General features: G+C 35.7%; 1 protein-coding gene across 3 annotated transcripts in view; it reads left to right on the top strand.

Annotated features, from left to right (window-relative positions):
• Positions 1-20,149, top strand: part of GABRB2 (gamma-aminobutyric acid type A receptor subunit beta2) — a 283,903-nt gene that overhangs the window by 122,273 nt on the left and 141,481 nt on the right. For all 3 annotated transcript variants that reach the window (XM_024750626.1, XM_024750628.1, XM_024750625.1), the window contains exon 5: positions 8,064-8,146. In XM_024750626.1, coding sequence (XP_024606394.1) covers positions 8,064-8,146 — 83 coding nt within the window. The remainder of the gene's footprint in view (positions 1-8,063; positions 8,147-20,149) is intronic.

Here is a 20,149-nt window from a genome sequence, read left to right as displayed (position 1 = left end):
CTTTGTCTGGTTTTGGTGTCAGGGTGATGATGGCCTCATAGAATGAGTTTGCGAGTGTTCCTTCCTCTGCAATTTTTTGGAAGAGTTTGAGAAGGATGGGTGTTAGCTCTTCTCTAAATGTTTGATATAATTCACCTGTGAAGCCATCTGGCCCTGACTTTTGTTTGTTGGAAGATTTTAAATCACAGTTTCAATTTCATTACTTGTGATTGGTCTGTTCATATTTTCTGTTTCTTCCTGGTTCAGTCTTGGAAGTTTATACCTTTCTAAGAATTTGTCCATTTCTTCCAGGTTGTTCATTTTATTGGCATAGAGTTGCTTGTAGTAGTCTCTTAGGATGCTTTGTATTTCTTCAGTGTCTGTTGTAACTTCTCCTTTTTCATTCCTAATTTTATTGATTTGAGTCCCCTCCCTCTTTTTCTTGATGTGTCTAGCTAATGGTTTATCAATTTTGTTTATCTTCTCAAAGAACCAGCTTTTAGTTTTATTGATCTTTGCTATTGTTTTCTTTGTTTCTATTTCATTTATTTCTGCTCTGATCTTTATGATTTCTTTCCTTCTACTAAATTTAGGTTTTGTTTGTTCTTCTTTCTCTAGTTTCTTTAGGTGCAAGGTTAGATTGTTTATTTGAGATGTTCGTTGTTTGTTAAGGTAGGATTGTATTGCTATAAACTTCCCTCTTAAAACTGCTTTTTGCTGTATTCCATAGGTTTTGGGTTGTCGTGTTTTCATTGTCATTTGTCTCTAGGTATTTTTTGATTTCCTCTCTGATTTCTTCAGTGATCTCTTGGTTATTTAGTAATGTATTGTTTAGCCTCCATGTATTTGTGTTTTTTACGTTTTTTTGCCTCTAATTCATTTCTAATCTCTTAGCGTTGTGGTCTGAAAAGATGCTTGATATGATTTCAATTTTCTGAAATTCAGTGAGGCTTGATTTGTGACCCAAGATGTGATCTATCCTGGAGAATGTTCCGTGCGCACTTGAGAAGAAAGTGTAATCTGCTGTTTTTGGATGGAATGTCCTATAAATATCAATTAAATCTATCTCGTCTATTGTGTCATTTAAAGCTTCTGTTTTCTTATTTACTTTCATTTTGGATGATCTGTACATTGGTGTAAATGAGGTGTTAAAGTTCCCCACTACTATTGTGTTACTGTTGATTTCCTCTTTTAGAGCTGTTAGCAGTTGCCTTATGTATTGAGGTATTCCTATGTTGGGTGCGTATATATTTATAATTGTTATATCTTCTTCTTGGTTGATCCTTTGATCATTATGTATTGTCCTTCCTTGTCTCTTGTAACATTCTTTATTTTAAAGTCTATTTTATCTGATATGAGTATTGCTACTCCAGCTTTCTTTTGATTTCCATTTGCATGGAATATCTTTTTCCATCCCCTCACTTTCAGTCTGTATGTGTCCCTAGGTCTGAAGTGGGTCTCTTGTAGACAGCATATATATGGGTCTTATTTTGGTATCCAGTCAGCAAGCCTGTGTCTTTTGGTTGGAGCATTTAATCCTTTGACATTTAAGGTAATTATCAATATGTATGTTTCCATTACCATTTTCTTAATTGTTTTGTGTTTGTTTTTGTAGGTTCTTTTCTTCTCTTGTTTTTCCCACTTAGAGAAGTTCCTTTAGCGTTTGTTGTAGAGCTGGTTTGGTGGTGCTGAATTCTCTTAGCTTTTGCTTGTCTGTAATGCTTTTGATTTCTACATCGAATCTGAATGAGATTTGTCCTGGGTAGAGTAATCTTGGTTGTAGGTTCTTCCGTTTCATCATTTTAAGTATATCATGCCACTCCCTTCCAGCTTGGCTTGTAGAATTTCTGCTGAGAAATCAGCTGTTAACCTTGTGGGAGTTCCCTTGTATGTTATTTGTCATTTTTCCCTTGCTGCTTTCAATAATTTTTCTTTGTTTTAATTGTCAATTTGATTACTCCGTGTCTTGGCATATTTCTCCTTGGGTTTATCCTGCCTGGGTCTCTCAGTGCTTCCTGGACTTGGGTGGCTATTTCCTTTCCCATGTTAGGGAAGTTTTTCACTATAATCTCTTCAGCTATTTTTTGGGGTCCTTTCTCTCTCTCTTCTCCTTCTGGGACCTGTATAATGCGAATGTTGGTGTGGTTAATGTTGTCCCAGTGTTCTCTTATGCTGTCTTCATTTCTTTTCATTCTTTTTTCTTTATTCTTTATTCACTGCTCCATGGCAGTGAATTCCACCATCCTGTCTTCCCAGTCCCTTATCCATTCTTCTGCCTCAGTTATTCTGCTATTGATTCCTTCTAGTGTGACTTTCATTTCAGTTATTGTACTGTTCATCCCTGTTTGTTTGTTCTTTAATTCTTCTAGGTGTTTGTTCTTTAATTCTTTTAGGTCTTTGTTAAACATGTCTTGCATCTTCTCGATCTTTGCCTCCATTCTTTTTCCGAGGTCCTGGATCATCTTCACTATCATTATTCTGACTTCTTTTTCTAGAAGATTGCCTATCTCCACTTCTTTAGGTGTTTTTATGGGGTTTTATCTTGTTCCTTCATGTCATGCATAGTCCTCTGCCATTTCCTTTTGTCTGTCTTTCTGTGAATGTGGTTTTCAATCCACAGGTTGCAGGATTGTAGTTCTCACTTCTTCTGTCTGCCCTCTCTCAATTTTCCTATCTGTAAAATGGGTATAGTAATAGGACACTCCTCATGTTAAATGAGATGATACATTTCAGTAACAGTAGATCATGTCTGGAATATAGTAAGTGGTCAGTTAATTTGAGGTATATTTACTATTATCGAGCATGCCAGAGCTGAAGTCACCTAAACCCTACAGTAGATGTTCTGTCTACTCTACAAAAAGCAAGAGCATATCACAAGAGAGGATATATGTGAGAAATTAGTTTCCCAGATAAAATAGTTGTAAGATAGAAAATAATGCCAAGTCTTCTTGGAGATATTAAAACAAAAATTTTAAGTACCTTTGTGGGAAATGACTCATATGAGCTCTTTAGAACTTTTCGAAATTTCAGTTCATCCTCTAATGCTTAAATTCAGTAATTGGAATTTTCCCCCAGAGCTGAAGTCTTTAATGTTTGCTTTACAGCTCACAAAATATGTATCAATGTATTTTTTGATAACTGACCATTTTTAACATCCTAATTTTTCTCTATTAATCCTGTATACTAATGCCAGGGGGTTTCTTTATTCCTTGTAATTAGAATAAGTTGTGCTTTTAGGTAAATGTACATTTTGAACAAAGGAAAAGCATGTGGTGAATTAGAACAATATGTTTTGAATATAGTTGAGGATAAGGCAGCTGACTTTCTTAAAAATATACACAAAGATGCTGAAAGCAAGTTTTTTTGTGTGGAATAGCTAGATGGTTGTCTAGATAAAGAAATCAAACAAAGTAAAACTCCAGAGTCACTTTTCGATAATCTCTGGATGAAATCCTAACAAGTTTTCACATTTGAAAGCACATGTTTAACCATGTATTCTAGCTCCTGAAGTTCCTCTTGAAGAATCTGCTGAAAGACCCCAAGTGTGTCACGTTGATGATTCTGAGTTATTTCCTATTGGCTGAGTGGCAGAGGCATTTATTATTACTTAATAACTGTCTTTGGTCATATTCAAACTTGGAATGATATAGTAGTATCAGTAAATCTCAGGTAATGACACCATAAAATATCTATTATGGCTTTGATATGAAATGCTGGCACTGTTGTTTTATTTCTTGATTTTATGCATGCCTTTAGTGACTCTTATTTTATTTTACATATTTAGTTTCCTTGCACTATGTCAGTATTTTATGACATAAATCATTTTTGGATGACAGTGTCCAATGGCTGAGGAATAAAAATTTATCTAAAAATCTCTTAGCCCAGTCAGAATAATCAGTATTCCCCAAAGGTGGCTCTCTTCATGCCATAGTATTCAGCCCCAAAGAAGACACATTTCCACTTTTAGCTGTAGAAGATTTGCTACAGGTAAATGAGGTAAATTTTGTAAGTATCCTTGACTGAAAACAGAACTGTCTTCATATATTTCACAATGGTCTTGAAACTTAATCAGGATGCCTGCCTAATGAGTTACTAGCTTCACTTCAAAGACTCCTAGTAGTGATGTTGAGTGATTTAAGGCCCATTAAGGATCTTTATCAGGATTCAGAAAGGCATGTTCATGAAAACCCTTTAAGTATATTTGTTTTATTGACTTATTCTTAGAGAAACAACCCTGTTACAAATCTGAAAGTCCCCGAGAATAGATTTTGATGTTGAGCTTTTCTGAGTAAGGTTCATTTCAGGGTAGCTTCTTCTGTAAGGATGATTTTGACTTTTAAGTTTGCTTGAGAATTTTTTATATAAATTAAATCAGACACTTAATCTAGAGAATTACTTCAAAATCCTCAATTTGGGAATACTTATAACCATGGCTGTCTTTGTTTTATGTTATTATTATTACTTTTTTAAAATTTTAATCTTGGGTTATTGACATATGTCAACACCTGGCAAGATTTTTGAGATAGAAATAAGGAAAAAATTGTTCCTGCTCTCACAAAGCACCTAGAAAATATGCAGATTTGTCACACGTCAGTACTTTGTCCTAAAAGTTGTTAGTAAGAATTTCGTATACACATATGGCATGATGACTCTTTTGAATATTTATATATCATATTTTATAGCTCTGCTTTGCTTATAAAATAAGTTTGTGGGTATTCTACATTTCTTCATGTATACAAACATATACATATGAACACTACCAAGTAATGACTGGCTAAATGAGTTATCACTGTATTTACTCAGTAGCAGTGAGTAATAACAAAAGATGCAGAATATTTAATGTTACAGATTTTTTCCTACTTTCATCATCTCACAGCAAAGCAGGATGGCAAGTTTTTAGTTCAGGGTTTCAGGAGCAACCTACGATTGGCGCGTGTAAGTGACTTATCTCAGGTCACTCATCCTGGTTTGTATGATCAGGATTCCAAATGGATTATTTTGGCTACAGTTTCTATTTTAATCCAACAGGAGATACAAATGCTTATAAACATCAACTAGAAAACATTTATATATATTTTTTAGTTTTACAGAGTATACTATAGCATTAAAACCAGTAAAACATTGGTGTGAATATGAATGTTGATGTGAGAAAAAACACTTTCATAATACTTCATTTTTAAAACATGAGTAGAAACTCAATTGCTTCTGCAATAGAATTAGTCAATTTATTTTTCTTGCTCACGGCACTAGCGTTCACAGATGTTAGTTGCCATGAATATGCATCAGCAGAAAGTATAAACTACAACCTGTAGTAGCAATTGCAAATTTCACCTCACTTACACACAGTCATCTATTTATGGCTCTCCTTTTTCATGGTATGTATGCTCTTGTATCTTTCATGTCTTTTGTGTTCATTCTATCAAATGAAGTTGATTTTCTCTAGTGTCTCAAGATGGAGATTGTCTGCTATTTTTCATAAATAGCATGAGAGTTTGGTATGCCCACTATGCACCTAATTATGTTTCCTTTGAATATTTCTCTTCTACGCAATTCAGTTTCCTGTCTGTTAGTGGTAATTCAGGTTGGATCTACACTTTGGAAGAAGTCAGTGGACCAGTGAAAAATTTAGCCAAGTATCACATAGCCAAAATAAATTCTTTTTTTAACCCTGAGTAGACGTGAATGTTAATTTTTATATAATTTTTAGAATTTATAAAATATAGGTATTTGATCAGTCCCATTGAAAGGAAAAACAATCAGTTCGATACTAAGATAAACTCTGGTACTAGTTATGTAATGCTAATTAAGTGGATTAAAATTTACTTACTGTGAAAAATATAAAAAGAATCCCTAAAACCTAAGACACATTGTAAGTTTAAAAAAAGAGACATGATGCAATAAAATAATCCTCCAGATAAAAGGTTTATGCACAGCAAAACCAGCTGCTTGACTCTGTATAATTCATGTATTTATCCTTTCAACAGATACTTTTTGGTTCCCTTACAGTAAATAGAAAAAAGTCTGTGTCTTTAAACAGCTTAAATTTTACTGGGAAAAATAGTTCTTACAAGAAAAGAAATAAGCAAGATAATTTCAGATTGTAGTAATTCCTTGAAGGAAATAAACAGCTAAGATGGAGCTTTAGTTAAGGCAGCCACTTTGGGTGGGCTGCTTAGGAAAGCCCTTTCAGAGGAGTTGATTTTTGAGCTAAAGGATCGGACAAAAATGCTCTGTGAGTATCAGGGGGGCACACATGTTCTAGGCAGAGAGAACAAATGTAAAGGCTGGGAATAGTGAGTGAGGACTTGGTATGAGAAAATATTGGGAGAGAAGGGTGAGATTACTCAGGGCACACTAGGCCATAGCCAAGACTGGATTTTTTGGAAGAGCCACTGAAAATTTTAAAGAGGAGGGATAAAATCTGATCTATGGTTTTGAAACATCTGACTGTTGTATGAATTATAGTTAGTAGGGAGGTAAATGGAGAGGCTAGGAGACCAAGATACTGTAGTAACATGGAAGTGAGGCAGTGGGACCATAGACACTGAGGAAGGCAGTGGAGGTGGAAAGGAGTTGAGGCAGAGTAGCCATCTCCTGGTGAAGGAGAGCAAGGAACCCAGGAACCCAGGAACCCAGCAACATCACCCCTAGGATGCTCACTTATCCCTAAAGAGGAAAACAAAAATGAACAGAGCACAAGCCTTAATGAAGAAGTAATCAAACTAAAGAGGCATGAACTACTTACATTGTCATTTAGGTGTTTCCATCCTACAGCTGAGGAGGAGGAGTTTCACACCTAACTAAGGAATTTCAGAGAGTCAGTCTACCTGGACTACTTGTCTAAGCTCTGCCCAAGACCTTCTAATGAAAAAGGTCTAGCTGTGGATTGTTTCTCCCAAGCTGGATCTGCATCTTATTTCTCTGTTTCCAGCACACAGTATAGTACCTCTAGGAGCAGAGTAAGCCAAAGTTGGTCAAATTTAACATCAGTTTCTCCTCTTTGTTTTTTTCAGCAGATGTGAAGGGCCTATTATGTGTGGGGACTCTTTTATATTCTTTACATAAATTATTCTGTTAGTTCATACAGAAACTCTGTTAGGCTGTTATTACTGTTGTTGTTAAGAATCCCCCCTTTTTACAGACAAAGAAACTAAGGTTGGTTAGGAGATATTAACCATCTGGATGTGTATCACAGTTAGTGAGGCAGAATTAGAATCCAAACCTATGTCTGTTGTGTTTTAAAACTTCTGCTTTTTCATAGCATTGTGCTGCCTTATTGATCAGAAACCAAATTGATAAATGATTTATCATTTGGCTGTATGTTTTTTGGCTCTTTCTAGCAGGTCTTCAATTAGTGAAAAGTGAGCTTAGTGAAAAATGGTGACAGAGAAATATAAAGACATTAAAGAGACATATTCATTTCTCCCTGATAAATTAATAAAGGTACAGTGTGTCCTAAATAAATAACTCTGCCAACCGATAGGAGGAAGCTCTCCAACAGACCTTGAGAATATCAGATGATTCAGGACAGAGCAAATCGGGTGACAGATGAAAGGCATATTCTGTGTTATACTAATCCACTTGCAAAGCACCACACTATGTATAGAAAGGTCAAAAATGATGGACCACAGCCAAGATTGTTGGAAGGTTTGATTTTAGGGTCTTGAGAAGGGGAGGAGAAAACAAATGAGTGCAAGAGTAATATCCATGTTGGTTTTCTCAATCACCTTTGATGCTTGTAAGCTAGAGTCCTGGGACGGCCCCATCCCACCCCCAAGACCTTCTGGAGAATGGGAACTGCCTGTTTAACGAACGTTCCCAGGTGATTTGGGCACCAAGTAGGTAACGGACCACATCTTGGGAGAATACTGATTTAGTCCACTCTGTTTAATTTACAAAGCATTCTGAGGCTCATCAAGGAAAATGGTTATCCAAAGTTGTAGCACTCTTTTTTTTGTTGTTAGAGCTTAAGCTAAATCAGTCTCCTAGAGGCCCAGTGCTGTCTTCTTTGAGACTTACATTTAATTTTTCCAGCTCAGTCATGGATCAGCTAACAGCATGTATCATTGATATTTCTCTTCTAGAATCACAACCACAGCTGCCTGCATGATGGACCTGAGGCGATACCCACTGGATGAACAAAACTGCACCTTGGAAATTGAAAGCTGTAAGTCTTTCTGACAATCCAGTTAGACTGAACTTGGCTTTAAGGTTCTCTTTGGGCAAAGGTCTCCTACCCTGGTTCACATCCAGACCACAAGTCCTGCAAAGGTTGTGCTAGTGTGCCAAGTTTGGTGGAGGGAGGTGCTCACAGTGTCTTCCCTCAGTCATGCTGCCACCCTCTTAGTGCCATCCCTAAGTCCCTGGGAGGGACGTGTAGGGAAGCAGTAATCTAGCAATAAAAGGAAGATACTAAGAGTCTGGAAGGAGACCAAGGGCTATTTCAAGAATTTATTGTATGGAATTGGTGCAACTAGCTGCAACAGGCTTGGAAAAATAGGTGGAGATGGCAGCATAACACGAGATGTCCTTATTGCCTTTGCATTTCACAAATGTTATCTCTGCAATTAATTGCAGAGTAAAAGTGGCCTCTGGATTAGTTAAAACATTCATAGAGTGTGGATTGGTGGAATGTTTTTTATTTCGAGGGACTATTTTCATTGTTTCAAATTTATTTTATATTCTTGCTGAAGGCCATATGATGAGCAAGATTGGTGTATGTGTGTTTTTATTCTCTTTCCTGTGCTGACCTGTTTTATAATGTTGGTGCTTTTCTAGGCCGCATTTTCAGCATCCTTCTTGATGATTCAGTCACCTACCCTGTTGACTGGGGTAAAGCGTTTATTTCATAACCCATTTCCATTTCAGAGGTCACACAGAGAGGTCGTTTGAGGTGGAGTAGGATTTCAAATCATTTTTCTCTCTCAATTCTTTGCAATGTTTTCCTATTTAATCCTATCAAACAATTGGAAGCTGATGATTTTATATCCAGCATTCTAGATAATGACTAGCTTGACTGCTTTGTGGATACTCTCAGTCTTTGGGAGGAACTCTAGCCTTGGCGAGCCATGAAACTCTAAATCACTGCTCTGAGCAGAAATACTGCATTTATGACACATTGCTGGTATTTTTGCCCATTTCAAAAAATAGCTTCGAGGGATAATTGAATTTATATGCACTTTTTGAAGAACCTGATTGCATACTTGTATTTCTAAATCATCATTATTTTCACATTAGATCTTTGCCATAAAGAACTATTTAATGAAATTGGTCCAAGGGATTTTGATGATGATTATTTTTATGTAGATATCTCTCGGATAACTGCATCTTTGTAACTCACGACACAGTTTCGAGAATAATGTTCTTCAAAGTTCAAATTCTTTGGTTGTTTCAAATCGCTGATATAAGGATATTTTGAAAAAAGTATGTTGCTGTGTACTACAAATGAATTTTTGTGGTAAGAGCATTTTTTTGTGGTAGAATTTGACTGGAATTTTAAATAATCATAATTGTACATGGTTAAAGCACCTGCACTGATGTAATGTCACTTGCGCCTTTCACAACCCTCATAGTAGTAAACGAGGCCTTTTCATTTTGAAGAACCGATGATGCCTAAGGACACAGGCAGCATCCAAGTGTTCCATGTAATTAAAGTATAATTCTGACATGAATATTCTTTTTGACATGAATATTTTAAAATTAACATGATAACTCCTGGACTTCCCTGGTGACGCAGTGGTTAAGAATCTGCCTGCCAATGCAGGAGACACGGGTTGGAGCCCTGGTCCGGAAGATCCCACATGCCGCGGGGCAAATAAGCCCATGTGCCACAACTACTGAAACCCGCGTGCCACAACTACTGAAGCCCACGCGCCTAGAGCCTATGCTCTGCAACAAGAGAAGCCACCTCAATGAGAAGCCCGTGCACAGCAATGAAGAGTAACCCCCGCTCACCACAGCTAGAGAAAGCCCTCGTGCAGCAACGAAGACCCAACGTAACCAAAAATAAATTAATTAATTAAAAAAAGAAACACGATAACTCCTTAGACTTTTAGAAAGTTTAAGTTTTATAAAGGGGCTCTTACATATCTCATTTCAATTCACAATTACCCTGGTAAATGCTATAGATTTTTCCAGCTTTTTTGAGATATAATTGACATATGTCATTGTGTGAGTTTAAGATGTACAGTGTGATGATTTGTTATGTGTATGTATTGCAAAATGATTACCACAATATGGTTAGTTAACACATTCATCACTTCACATAGTTACCGTGTGTGTGTGTGTATATTAAGAACTTCTAAGATTTACTCTATTAGAAACTTTAAGTATATTGTACAGTATTGTTAACTATAGTCACCATTCTGTAGATTAGATACTCAGATCTTATTCACCTTATGAATGAAAGTTTGTACCCTTTAAGTGTTTCTGTGAGTTCAGTATTTTTTTAGATTCCACATATAAGTAAGATCATACAGAGCTGGGCTTCCTCTCTCTGACTTATTTCACCTAACCTAATGCCCTCATGGTTCATCCATGTTGTCACAAGGATTTCCTTTTTATAGAAGAATAATATTCCATTCTCTGTGTTTATGTATGTGTGTGTATCACATCTTCTTTATCCATTCATCCATCAACAGACACCTAGGTTGCCTCTACATCTTGGCTATTATAAAGAATGCTGCATCAGTTAATCTACGACAAAGGAGGCAAGACTACACAATGGTGGAAAGACAGTCTCTTCAACAAATGGTGCGGGAAAAACTGGACAGCTACATGTAAAAAAATGAAATTAGATCACTCTTTTACACAAAAATAAGCTCAAAATAGATTAAAGACCTAAATGAGAGACTGGACACTATAAAACTCCTAGAGGAAAACATAGGCAGAACACTCTCTGACATAAATCGCAGCAATATCTTTTTCAATCCATCTCCCAGAATAATGGAAATAAAAATAAACAAATGAGACCTAAGTAAACTCAAAAGTTTTTGAACAGCAAAGGCAACCATAAACAAAACAAAAAGACAACCGACAGATTGGGAGCAAATATTTGCAAATATTTTTTGACCAACAAGGGATTAGTCTCCAAAATTTACCAACAGCTCATGAGGCTTAATATCATCAAAACAAACAAGCCAATCAAAAAATGTGTGGAAGACCTAAATAGACATTTCTCCAAAAAAGACATACAGATGGGCAAGAGGCACATGAAAAGATGTTTAATATCGCTAATTATTAGAGAAATGCAAGTCAAAACTACAATGAGATATCACCTCACACCAGTCAAAACAGCTATCATGAAAAAATCTCTAAACAATAAATGCTGGAGAGGGTGTGGAGTGAAGGGAACCTTCCTACACTGTTGGTAAGAATGTAAATTGGTAAAGCCACTATGGAGAACAGTATGGAGTTTCCTTAAAAAACTAAAAATAGAGCTACCATATGACCCTGCAATCCCACTTCTGGGCATGTATCTGGAGAAAAACGTGGTCTGAAAGGATGCACACACCCCAGTGTTCATTGCAGCACTGTTTACAATAGCCAAGACATGGAAGCAACCTAAATGTCCATCGACAGAGGAGTGGATAAAGAAGATGTTGTACATGTATAAAATGGAATATAACTCAGCCATTAAAAAGAATGAAATAATGCCACTTGCAGCAACATGGACGGACTTAGAGATTGTCATACTGAGTGAAGTAAGTCAGACAGAGGAAGAGAAATACTGTATGATATCCATTATATACGGAATCTAAAAAAAAATGATACAAATGAACTTATTTACAAAACAGAAACAGACTCATAGACTTAGAGAATGAACTTATGATTACCGGGCAGAAGGGTGGGAGGAAGGGATAGTTAGGGAGTTTGGGATGGACATGTACACAGTGCTATATTCAAAATGGATAACAAACCAGGGCCTACTGTATAGCACAGGGAACTCCGCTCAATGTCATGTGGCAGCCTGGATGGGAGGGGAGTTTGGAGGAGAATGGATACATGTATATGTATGCTGAGTCACTTTGCTGTGCACCTGAAGCTGTCACAACGTTGTTCGTTGGCTATACTACAATATAAAATAAAAAGTTTTTAAAAAAAGAATGTTGCAATGAACATGGTTGTACAGGAACTTCTTAGTGCTAGTGATTTAATTTCTTTTGGATATGTACCCAGAAGCAGGATTGCTGGATCATATGGTAGTTCTGGTTTTAATTTTTTGAGAAACTTCCATACTGTTTTCCATAGTGACTGTACTAATTTACATTCTTATCATCAGTGTACAAGATTCCCTGTTTTTCATGTTCTAGCTAGCAAGCACTTATCTGTTGTCTTTTTTATGATAGCCATTCTAACAGGTGTGAGGTGGTTGTTCATTGTAGTTCTGATTTGCATTTCCCTGATGCAAATTCTTTTGCATGTGGTTATCCAGTTTTCCCAACACCATTCATTGAATGAGACTATCATTTCTCCATTGAGCATTCTTGACTCCCTAGTCAAATATTAGTTGACCATATATGTGAGGGTTTATTTCTGGACTCTCAGTTCTGCTTCATTGGTCTATGTGTCTGTTTTTACGACAGACCCATGCTGCTTTGATTACTATAGTTTTGTAGGATAGTTTAAAATCAGGAGTGTGATACCTCCAGCTTTATTATTCTTGTTTCATATTGCTTTAGCTATTCAGAATCTTTTGTTCCATACAAATTTTATGATTGTTCAATTTCTGTAAAAAACTGCCATTGGAATTTTGGTAAGTATTGCATTGAATCTATAGATAGCTTTGGGTGGTGGATATTTTAACAATATTAATTCTTCTGATTCATGAACATGGGATATCTTTCCATTTATTTTCATCTCCTTTAGTTTCTTTCATCAATGTTTTATAGATTTCATTGTACAGATCTTTAACCTCCTTGATCAGGCATTCCTTATCTCTAAGTATTGTATTGATTTTGATGCTCCTGTAAAGAGGATTGTTTTCTTAATTTCATTTTCAGATAGTTTATTACTGTATAAAATTATAACTGATTTTTATGTTAATTTTGTATACTGCAACTTTATTGAATTAGTTTGTTCTAGCAGCTTTTTGGCAGTCTTTAGGGTTTTCTATATGCAAGATCATATCACCTGCCAACAGAGACAGTTTTACTTCTTTCTTTCTAATTTGGATATATTTTATTTCTTTTTTTCTTGATTGATTGCTATGGCTAGGACTTTTAGTACTGTGTTGAATAGGAGTTGTGAGTGGGCCCCCCTTTTTCTGATCTGAGAGGAAAAGCTTTCGGCCTCTCCTCATTGAGTATGATATGAGCTGTGGGCTTGTTATATAATGGCCTTTATTATGTTGAGGTACATTCCTTCTTACCTAATTTGTCAAGGATTTTTATCATGAAAAAGTGTTGATTTTTTCAAATGCTTTTTCTGCATCTATTGAGTTAATTGTATTATTTTTACCTTTCATTTTGATTTGCATATGCTGAATCATCCTTGCATTCCAGAGCTGAATCCCACATGCTCATGGTGTATGATTTTTCCAATGTGCTGTTGAATTTGGTTTGCTAGTATTTTGTTGAGGATTTTTGCATCTATATGTATCAAGGATATTAGCGTGTAGTTTTCTTTTCTTGCAGTATCCTTATCTGACTTTGGTGTCAGGGTAATCCTGGCCTTGTAAAGTGAGTTTGGGAGCATTCCTTTCTCTTTAATTTTTTTGGAATAGTTTAAGAATAATTGGCGTTAATTCTTCTTTGAATGCTTGGTAAAATTCACCAGTGAAAACATTTGGTTCTGGTCTTTTCTTTGTTGGGAAGTTTTTCATTACTGATTAAATCTTTTTACTTATCTCTTACTTATAATTGTTTTGTTCATATTTTCTTTGTCTTCATGACTCAGTCTTAGTAAATTGTATGTTTCTAGTAATTTATCCATTTCTTCTAGATTGTTTAATTTATTGGCGTACAACTGTTCCTAGTAGTCTCATGACCCTTTGTATTTCTCTGGTATCAGCTGGAATAGAATGTCTCCTCTTCCATTAATAATTCTATTTATTTGTGCCCTTTTTTTTCTTGTTTAGTCTAGCTAAAGGTTTGTCAGTTTTGTTTATCTTTTCAAATACCCAACTCTTAATCTTCTTGATCTTCTATGATTGTTTTATTTTCATTGGTGTCCTGTTTTCTATTTTATTTATTTCTGATCTAATCTTTATAATTTCCTCTTTCTGCCAACTTTGGGCCTAGCTTTTTCTTCTTTTCCTAGTTCCTCAAGGTATGTTAGGTTGTTTATTTGAGAACTTTATGTTTTTCTTGATACATGAGTTTACAGCTATGAACATCCTCTTGGAACAGTTTTTGTTGCATTCCATAAGTTTTGTTATGTTGTGTTTCTGTTTCATTTGTCTCAAAAAATTTTTTTTTCACTTTTGATGTATTCTTTTATCCATTGATTGTTCAGGATTGTGCTGTTTTATTTCATATATGTGTGCATTTTCCAGCTTTCCTCCTGTTATGGATTTCCAGTTTCATACCCTTGTGGCAGGAAAAGATACTTGATATAATTTCTATCTTCTTGAATTTTTTGATACTTGTTTTGTGACCTAGCATATAATATATACTAGAAAATGTTCTGTGCGTGCTTGAGAAGAATGTGTATTCTGTTGCTGTCAGGTGGAATGTTCTGTATGTCTCTTAGGTCCATTTGTTCTACAGCATTGTTCAAATCTACTGTTTCCTTATTGATTCTTGGTCTGGATGCTCTAACCATTGTTAAGAGTGGAGTATTAAAGTCCCCAACTATTATTGTATTCCTGTTTATTTCTCCTTTTAGTTCTATTAGTGTTTGTTTTATATATTAAGGTGCTCTAATGTTGCATATATATTTACAATTGTTATATCTTGATAAATTGACCCCTTTATCATTATATAATGACCTTCTTTGTCTCCTGTGGGCATTTTAGTTTAAAATCTATAAGGTAGGTATTAATATTTCTGTCTTTACAGCTAGAGAAACAGACTCAAAGAAGTAAAGTGATGTGCCCCAGATTATGCAGCTACTGATTGGCACAATTTCTCTATACTGATGTGGTAATTGTTAGCTGATTTATCTTAGTAAAGCCCCTGATTTTGTAGGGACCAGATTAACCAGAAGATCTGTATTCTAAAAACTGAACAAATAGCCTATCCTTATGAAAAATTGGAGTTTATTCATATTTAGTCAGACAGTGAATCATTGTTATAGAGAACAAAACATGGTGTTATATTAGTAACATACATGATATTATTATAAGTACATAGTTAACTAATTATATTGAAATAAGTTTAGGATCCTATCCCTTAAACAACTAGCTTTGAAGTTGATGCCTGACATTTCACCTTATTTATCATTTCTTTCTGTTAAGCAAACTCTAGGCATTCATCCATTCTCCTGCTCCCTCTCCCCTCCCCACTTCTCCTTACTTCCTTCTTCTCTTCCCTCCTTCCCCTCTTTATTTCTCTTCCTACCTCTCTCAAATGCAAATGAGCCTAATAGTTGCATTACTAAATCACTATCATCTTGTCTCCATATCAACAATTAATATATTGGTTCCATTCCAGGATAATATAACTTGATTCTGGGAAGTTTAGAGTAGGGGAATATTAGGATTGAGTTTATTGTTAATTCATTCATGCTTTCATTCATTCAAGAATTTATTTATTCATTAAATATTAATTGAGCACTAATTATATACCAGCCAGGTATTGTAATAAACTCTAGAGACATAATGGTGAACAAAAAATAATAGTATCTCTGCCCTCCTTTATTATGAGGAAGATAGGTATTATTTAAATAAACACATATAGGAATGTAAAAATTGCATTAGTGAAAAGTGCTACCAAGATGAAATATTTAGTTCTTTAAGATCTTAAAGTAAGATTAGAGCAAGCCTTGAAATAAAGTGCTGAGGAATCTAGAAGGCCAGTGTGGACTATGCTTACTTTATAAATTTAGAGGGATGGAGAAGCTCTGTAGAATTAATGGGATTTGCTGAACTAAATGGGGCCCTGATAATATTTACCACCATGTAGGCAATGAAGCCTAATTGCCAAAATAAAAAGGAGAAATCAATCTCCAGGTATTTCCAGTCTTTTCACTTAGAACTAGTTCTCCTTACTTTATACCTACATGCTTCTGTTAACCTGTGTGGTCAGCTACATCATACTTTATCCACATAATTTATATGTATATGTCTATATGTTTCTCTGAATCTTTCAGTCAGTTTGGAAAAGGTATACTGGAATACTCACCTATATTTCTAGGGAAATGTCACCCTAAAAGCACCAAATGATGACAAAGTTACAAGCTAGCCTATATAAATAAAGTCCTTTTGAACTTTGCTGTTGAGGAATAAGATGAATTCTAATAAAGAAACAATAAATTGTCCCAGGTGTGCTGATGCTTTGGAAAGTATGATGCTGCCAAATATAATTTAAGAGTATTAGGACAAATCAAAGACATCTCTCTTAAAAAATATATACAGTTCAAATTATGTTACAGAGACACAACATTCCATTATACTACAAGGCCACTTAGTATGTTTCATTCGGGAATGAAAAGTACTGGAAAAAGGGTGAGGGAAGTATTACATATCTTTAAAAGGGTAATAGTTAGGGGGCTCCTCTGTTGTATGCTGAGCCAGTTAAGCTTCTCAATACCAGTATCAGCTACATGGTCCCTCTCCCCTCCTCAGAAGGGTAAGGCTGTCTTATACAGTCTTCATCCCCATATCCAAGTCCTCAAATTGGGACATGTGAGCTGCTTGTCTGAAAGGAAGTGTGGAATCTTCTCAACTGGATCCATTGACAGTCTGCTCACATTGCCAAAACGCAAAGGTTCCTTTTTTTCTCATTTATTTATGTGTTTTTATTTCAGCCTGTCTCTGGGTGATTTGGACTGGACAGTGTCAGCATCCCAGAGAATAAGATCGGTGCTCTGTTTCTGAGTGGTGTTGATTTGTTGGTCAATCTCAGCCTTAGTGCGATCCACAGTGAATTAGAGAGTGTAGAAATTTCTCAGCAGCTCTTTCATAGCTCTTCACAGGACTATGCCAAGTGTTTACCGAGACAGCCAGTCAGGCATCTCCTTTTAGGTTCTTAAAAAAAAAATTCTACTACTGCCCTTTGTGGCAGTACCAGAAACCAGTTCTTGCTGGCCTCTCATAGTCACTGACTCCCAGAATGACATGGAGAACGTCACCCTACTTAGCTGAGCCTTGGTTTCCTCATAGATAAAATGGGGATAATAATATCTACCACCTGAAGTTCTTATGAGGATTAAAAAATTAATATAGATAAAGAATGTAGCACTTTGCTTGGTACGTGGTAGACATCTAAATAAACAGTAACTTCAGTAAATAATAATTATTTTTATAACATTAATTTTTTATTTTTATATATAAAAAGTCCCACACTGCCACAGATCTTCCCTAATTTTGAGATGTAGTAAATCCAGCCAAGAAGAGACCCAAAGCACAGCATTGCTCTTGTCAACCTTTGTAGATCTTCATCTGGCCCTTGATTTTATTTTCCAAGCAAATTTCATTGTCTGTAGGGCCATCTACTTCCTCATAGATTGTCTCAGCCAGCTGCGCCTACAGTATAAAGTGCAAATTAATTTCTTTTACTTCTTCCAAAAGGAAAAGAATTAGAAACTAGCTTCAGAGTCCAAAGAGGGAGATTTAATTGTTCTTTGACATCTGTACTTAGATGAAGTGAAAGGATAGTTCATTTTTAAATATAATCCGTTTATGATTTTGTTAACATTTAAGCAGGTCCAGAGAAGAGAGTCATCACCTGCTCAACATCTAAAGCCTCTGTGGTCAAATATGAAAAGGTCCCTGTGAGGGTGTTGGAACAGGCATCTCTTCTTCCTAGCGATATTCACCATGCTTTAGGAAGCGGAAAATATAAATGTGCTTGTTGTCACCTTATTAAATTCCAATTGAATATCATGTAAAAACATCTTCCTATTAGGATATTGTTGGAATAAAAACTCTTCTTTTCAACTGATTCATTCTAAATAATTCTTATTAAAGAAGTCAATGTAGATGGATACATTTAAGCAGCTTGGATAGTGAATCCAAATTTACTATGGCACAGGGTGAATGTATTATTTTAAGCTGGTTTTGATCCTTTTATTATTTTTTTTAATACTTTAATTTTATTGGAGTATAGTTGATTTACAGCACTGTGTTAGTTTCAGATGTACAGCAAAGTGATTCAGTTATACATATATCCATTCTTTTTTAGGTTCTTTTCTCATATAGGTTATCACAGAATATTGAGTAGCGTTCCCTGTGCTGTACAGTAGGTCTTTGTTGGTTATCTATCTTATATAGAATAGTGTGTGTATGTTCATCCCAAGCTCCTGATTTACCCCTTGCCCCCATGTTTCCCCTCTGGTAACCATAAGTTTGTTTTCGATATCTGTAAGTCTGTTTTGTAAATAAGTTCATTTGTATCTTCTTAAAAAAATTAGATTCCACATATGAGTGATATCATATGATATTTGTCTTTCTGTCTGGCTTAGTTCACTTGGTATGATAGTCTCTAGGTCCATCCATGTTACTGCAAATGATATTATTTCATTCTTATTTTATGGCTGAGTAATATTCCACATATGTACCACATCTTCTTTATCCATTCCTCTGTCTTTGGACACTTAGGTTGCTTCCATGTCCTGGTTATTGTAAATAGTGCTGCAGTGAACATTGGGAAGCATGTATCCTTTTGGATTATGGTTTTCTCTGCATATACGGAGGGCGAATATTTTGGATCCAGGTTATGCTATGTGCTGGTCAATATTTCAGTAGATATACATACAGAATTTTAAGAACTTAGAAAACAAAAAGAGAGCTTTGTGTTTATCCACTGCCAAAGTGAAAATTAGTGACACTTTATAGTATGTCAGTAGGTTAAAAATACTTTCACAGAGGAAGTGGTGATCAGATAGGGTTTTGAGCTCATGGGGGATGGTGGATGAGAAGACATGCATTGAATACGGATGCCGTCTGGTATGGGTTCCTCCAGCTCACAAAACAGGTCACTTAGCTTCTTCAAGCTGTAGTTTCTCATCTGTACAATATTTTGATACCTTGTAGGTAATGAGATAATCAAGACAGAGATCTTTGTACAATGCTTGCCACTGATATTTCCATCAGTAGCAGCTGTTCTCATTATAGCATAATTATTATCATTATTAAATTATACCTGGAATATTGGTATATTCCAGGTATAGAATATATAGTTAGAGGCACAACATTTTTAAAAGGGATATTTAGCGATCAGAAAATGAAAACATGAGTGACACATAAACCACGGAGTATGAAGAACCAGTAGAAGAAAGTAGAGGAGGGGCATATTTCCCTTGAGGAAGGGAAGCTAGGAGAGGGAGGATGGCAGTGTTTAAACAGGATAGCTATTTTAAAATCACTACAAACTTTCCTCTTAAAAGAGCACACTATGTCTGCCCTAAGGGCAAAACTAGATTAATGGTAAAAGATGCCAAAAGGCAATTTTTTACTGGAATATATTTTTAAAAAAAGAGGGAAAGAAAGAAAAGTTCGTAGCCGTTGCAGCTGGTAAAAAAATATCCAGTAGGTTGCTGTGTGCTGTAAAACCATTTTCTAGGAAAGAAGGAATTCTTGCATTGGGCAAGTGGTGGGATTATATAATTTCTAGGGAGCTCTGGGTTGATATTTACTTGGCATCAGCAAAAATATGTAGGACTTTAGTTAAAGGACATTTAGGAAATCACTGGATTATGTGAGGATGCAGCTCCCATATGCATATACCTCTGGGAGCAGTGCTATTTAGGAAAGATGAAAATCATATCCCTGCTAAGATTTTAAGTAGAATGGCGTGTGTGTTTTGCTGATAGTCTGTTGCCATGTCGCTGGCAATCTTCCTTTTCTTAGGTTTTCCTCACAGGAATACATTTTACAGTTGCGTCTGTGAGGAATCAGTCTAAGGCCCCCACGTTTTCCCATCTTTCTAAATAATCTTAGAACCCCCTTGAGGTTTTTGATCAGTCTCCTTAATGCTTTAAGAAGTATCAGAACAGAAGAAAATGTATGTGTGCATGTGTCTGTGTCTGTAGGGGGGGTGGTAAATAATGAAGCTACCAGGTATTTCAG

This window comes from Neophocaena asiaeorientalis, unplaced genomic scaffold, assembly GCF_003031525.2.
Source record: "Neophocaena asiaeorientalis asiaeorientalis breed wild unplaced genomic scaffold, Neophocaena_asiaeorientalis_V1.1 scaffold527, whole genome shotgun sequence".
NCBI classification, from domain to species: Eukaryota; Metazoa; Chordata; class Mammalia; order Artiodactyla; family Phocoenidae; genus Neophocaena; species Neophocaena asiaeorientalis.
This window is presented reverse-complemented; position numbering and strand designations above follow the sequence as displayed.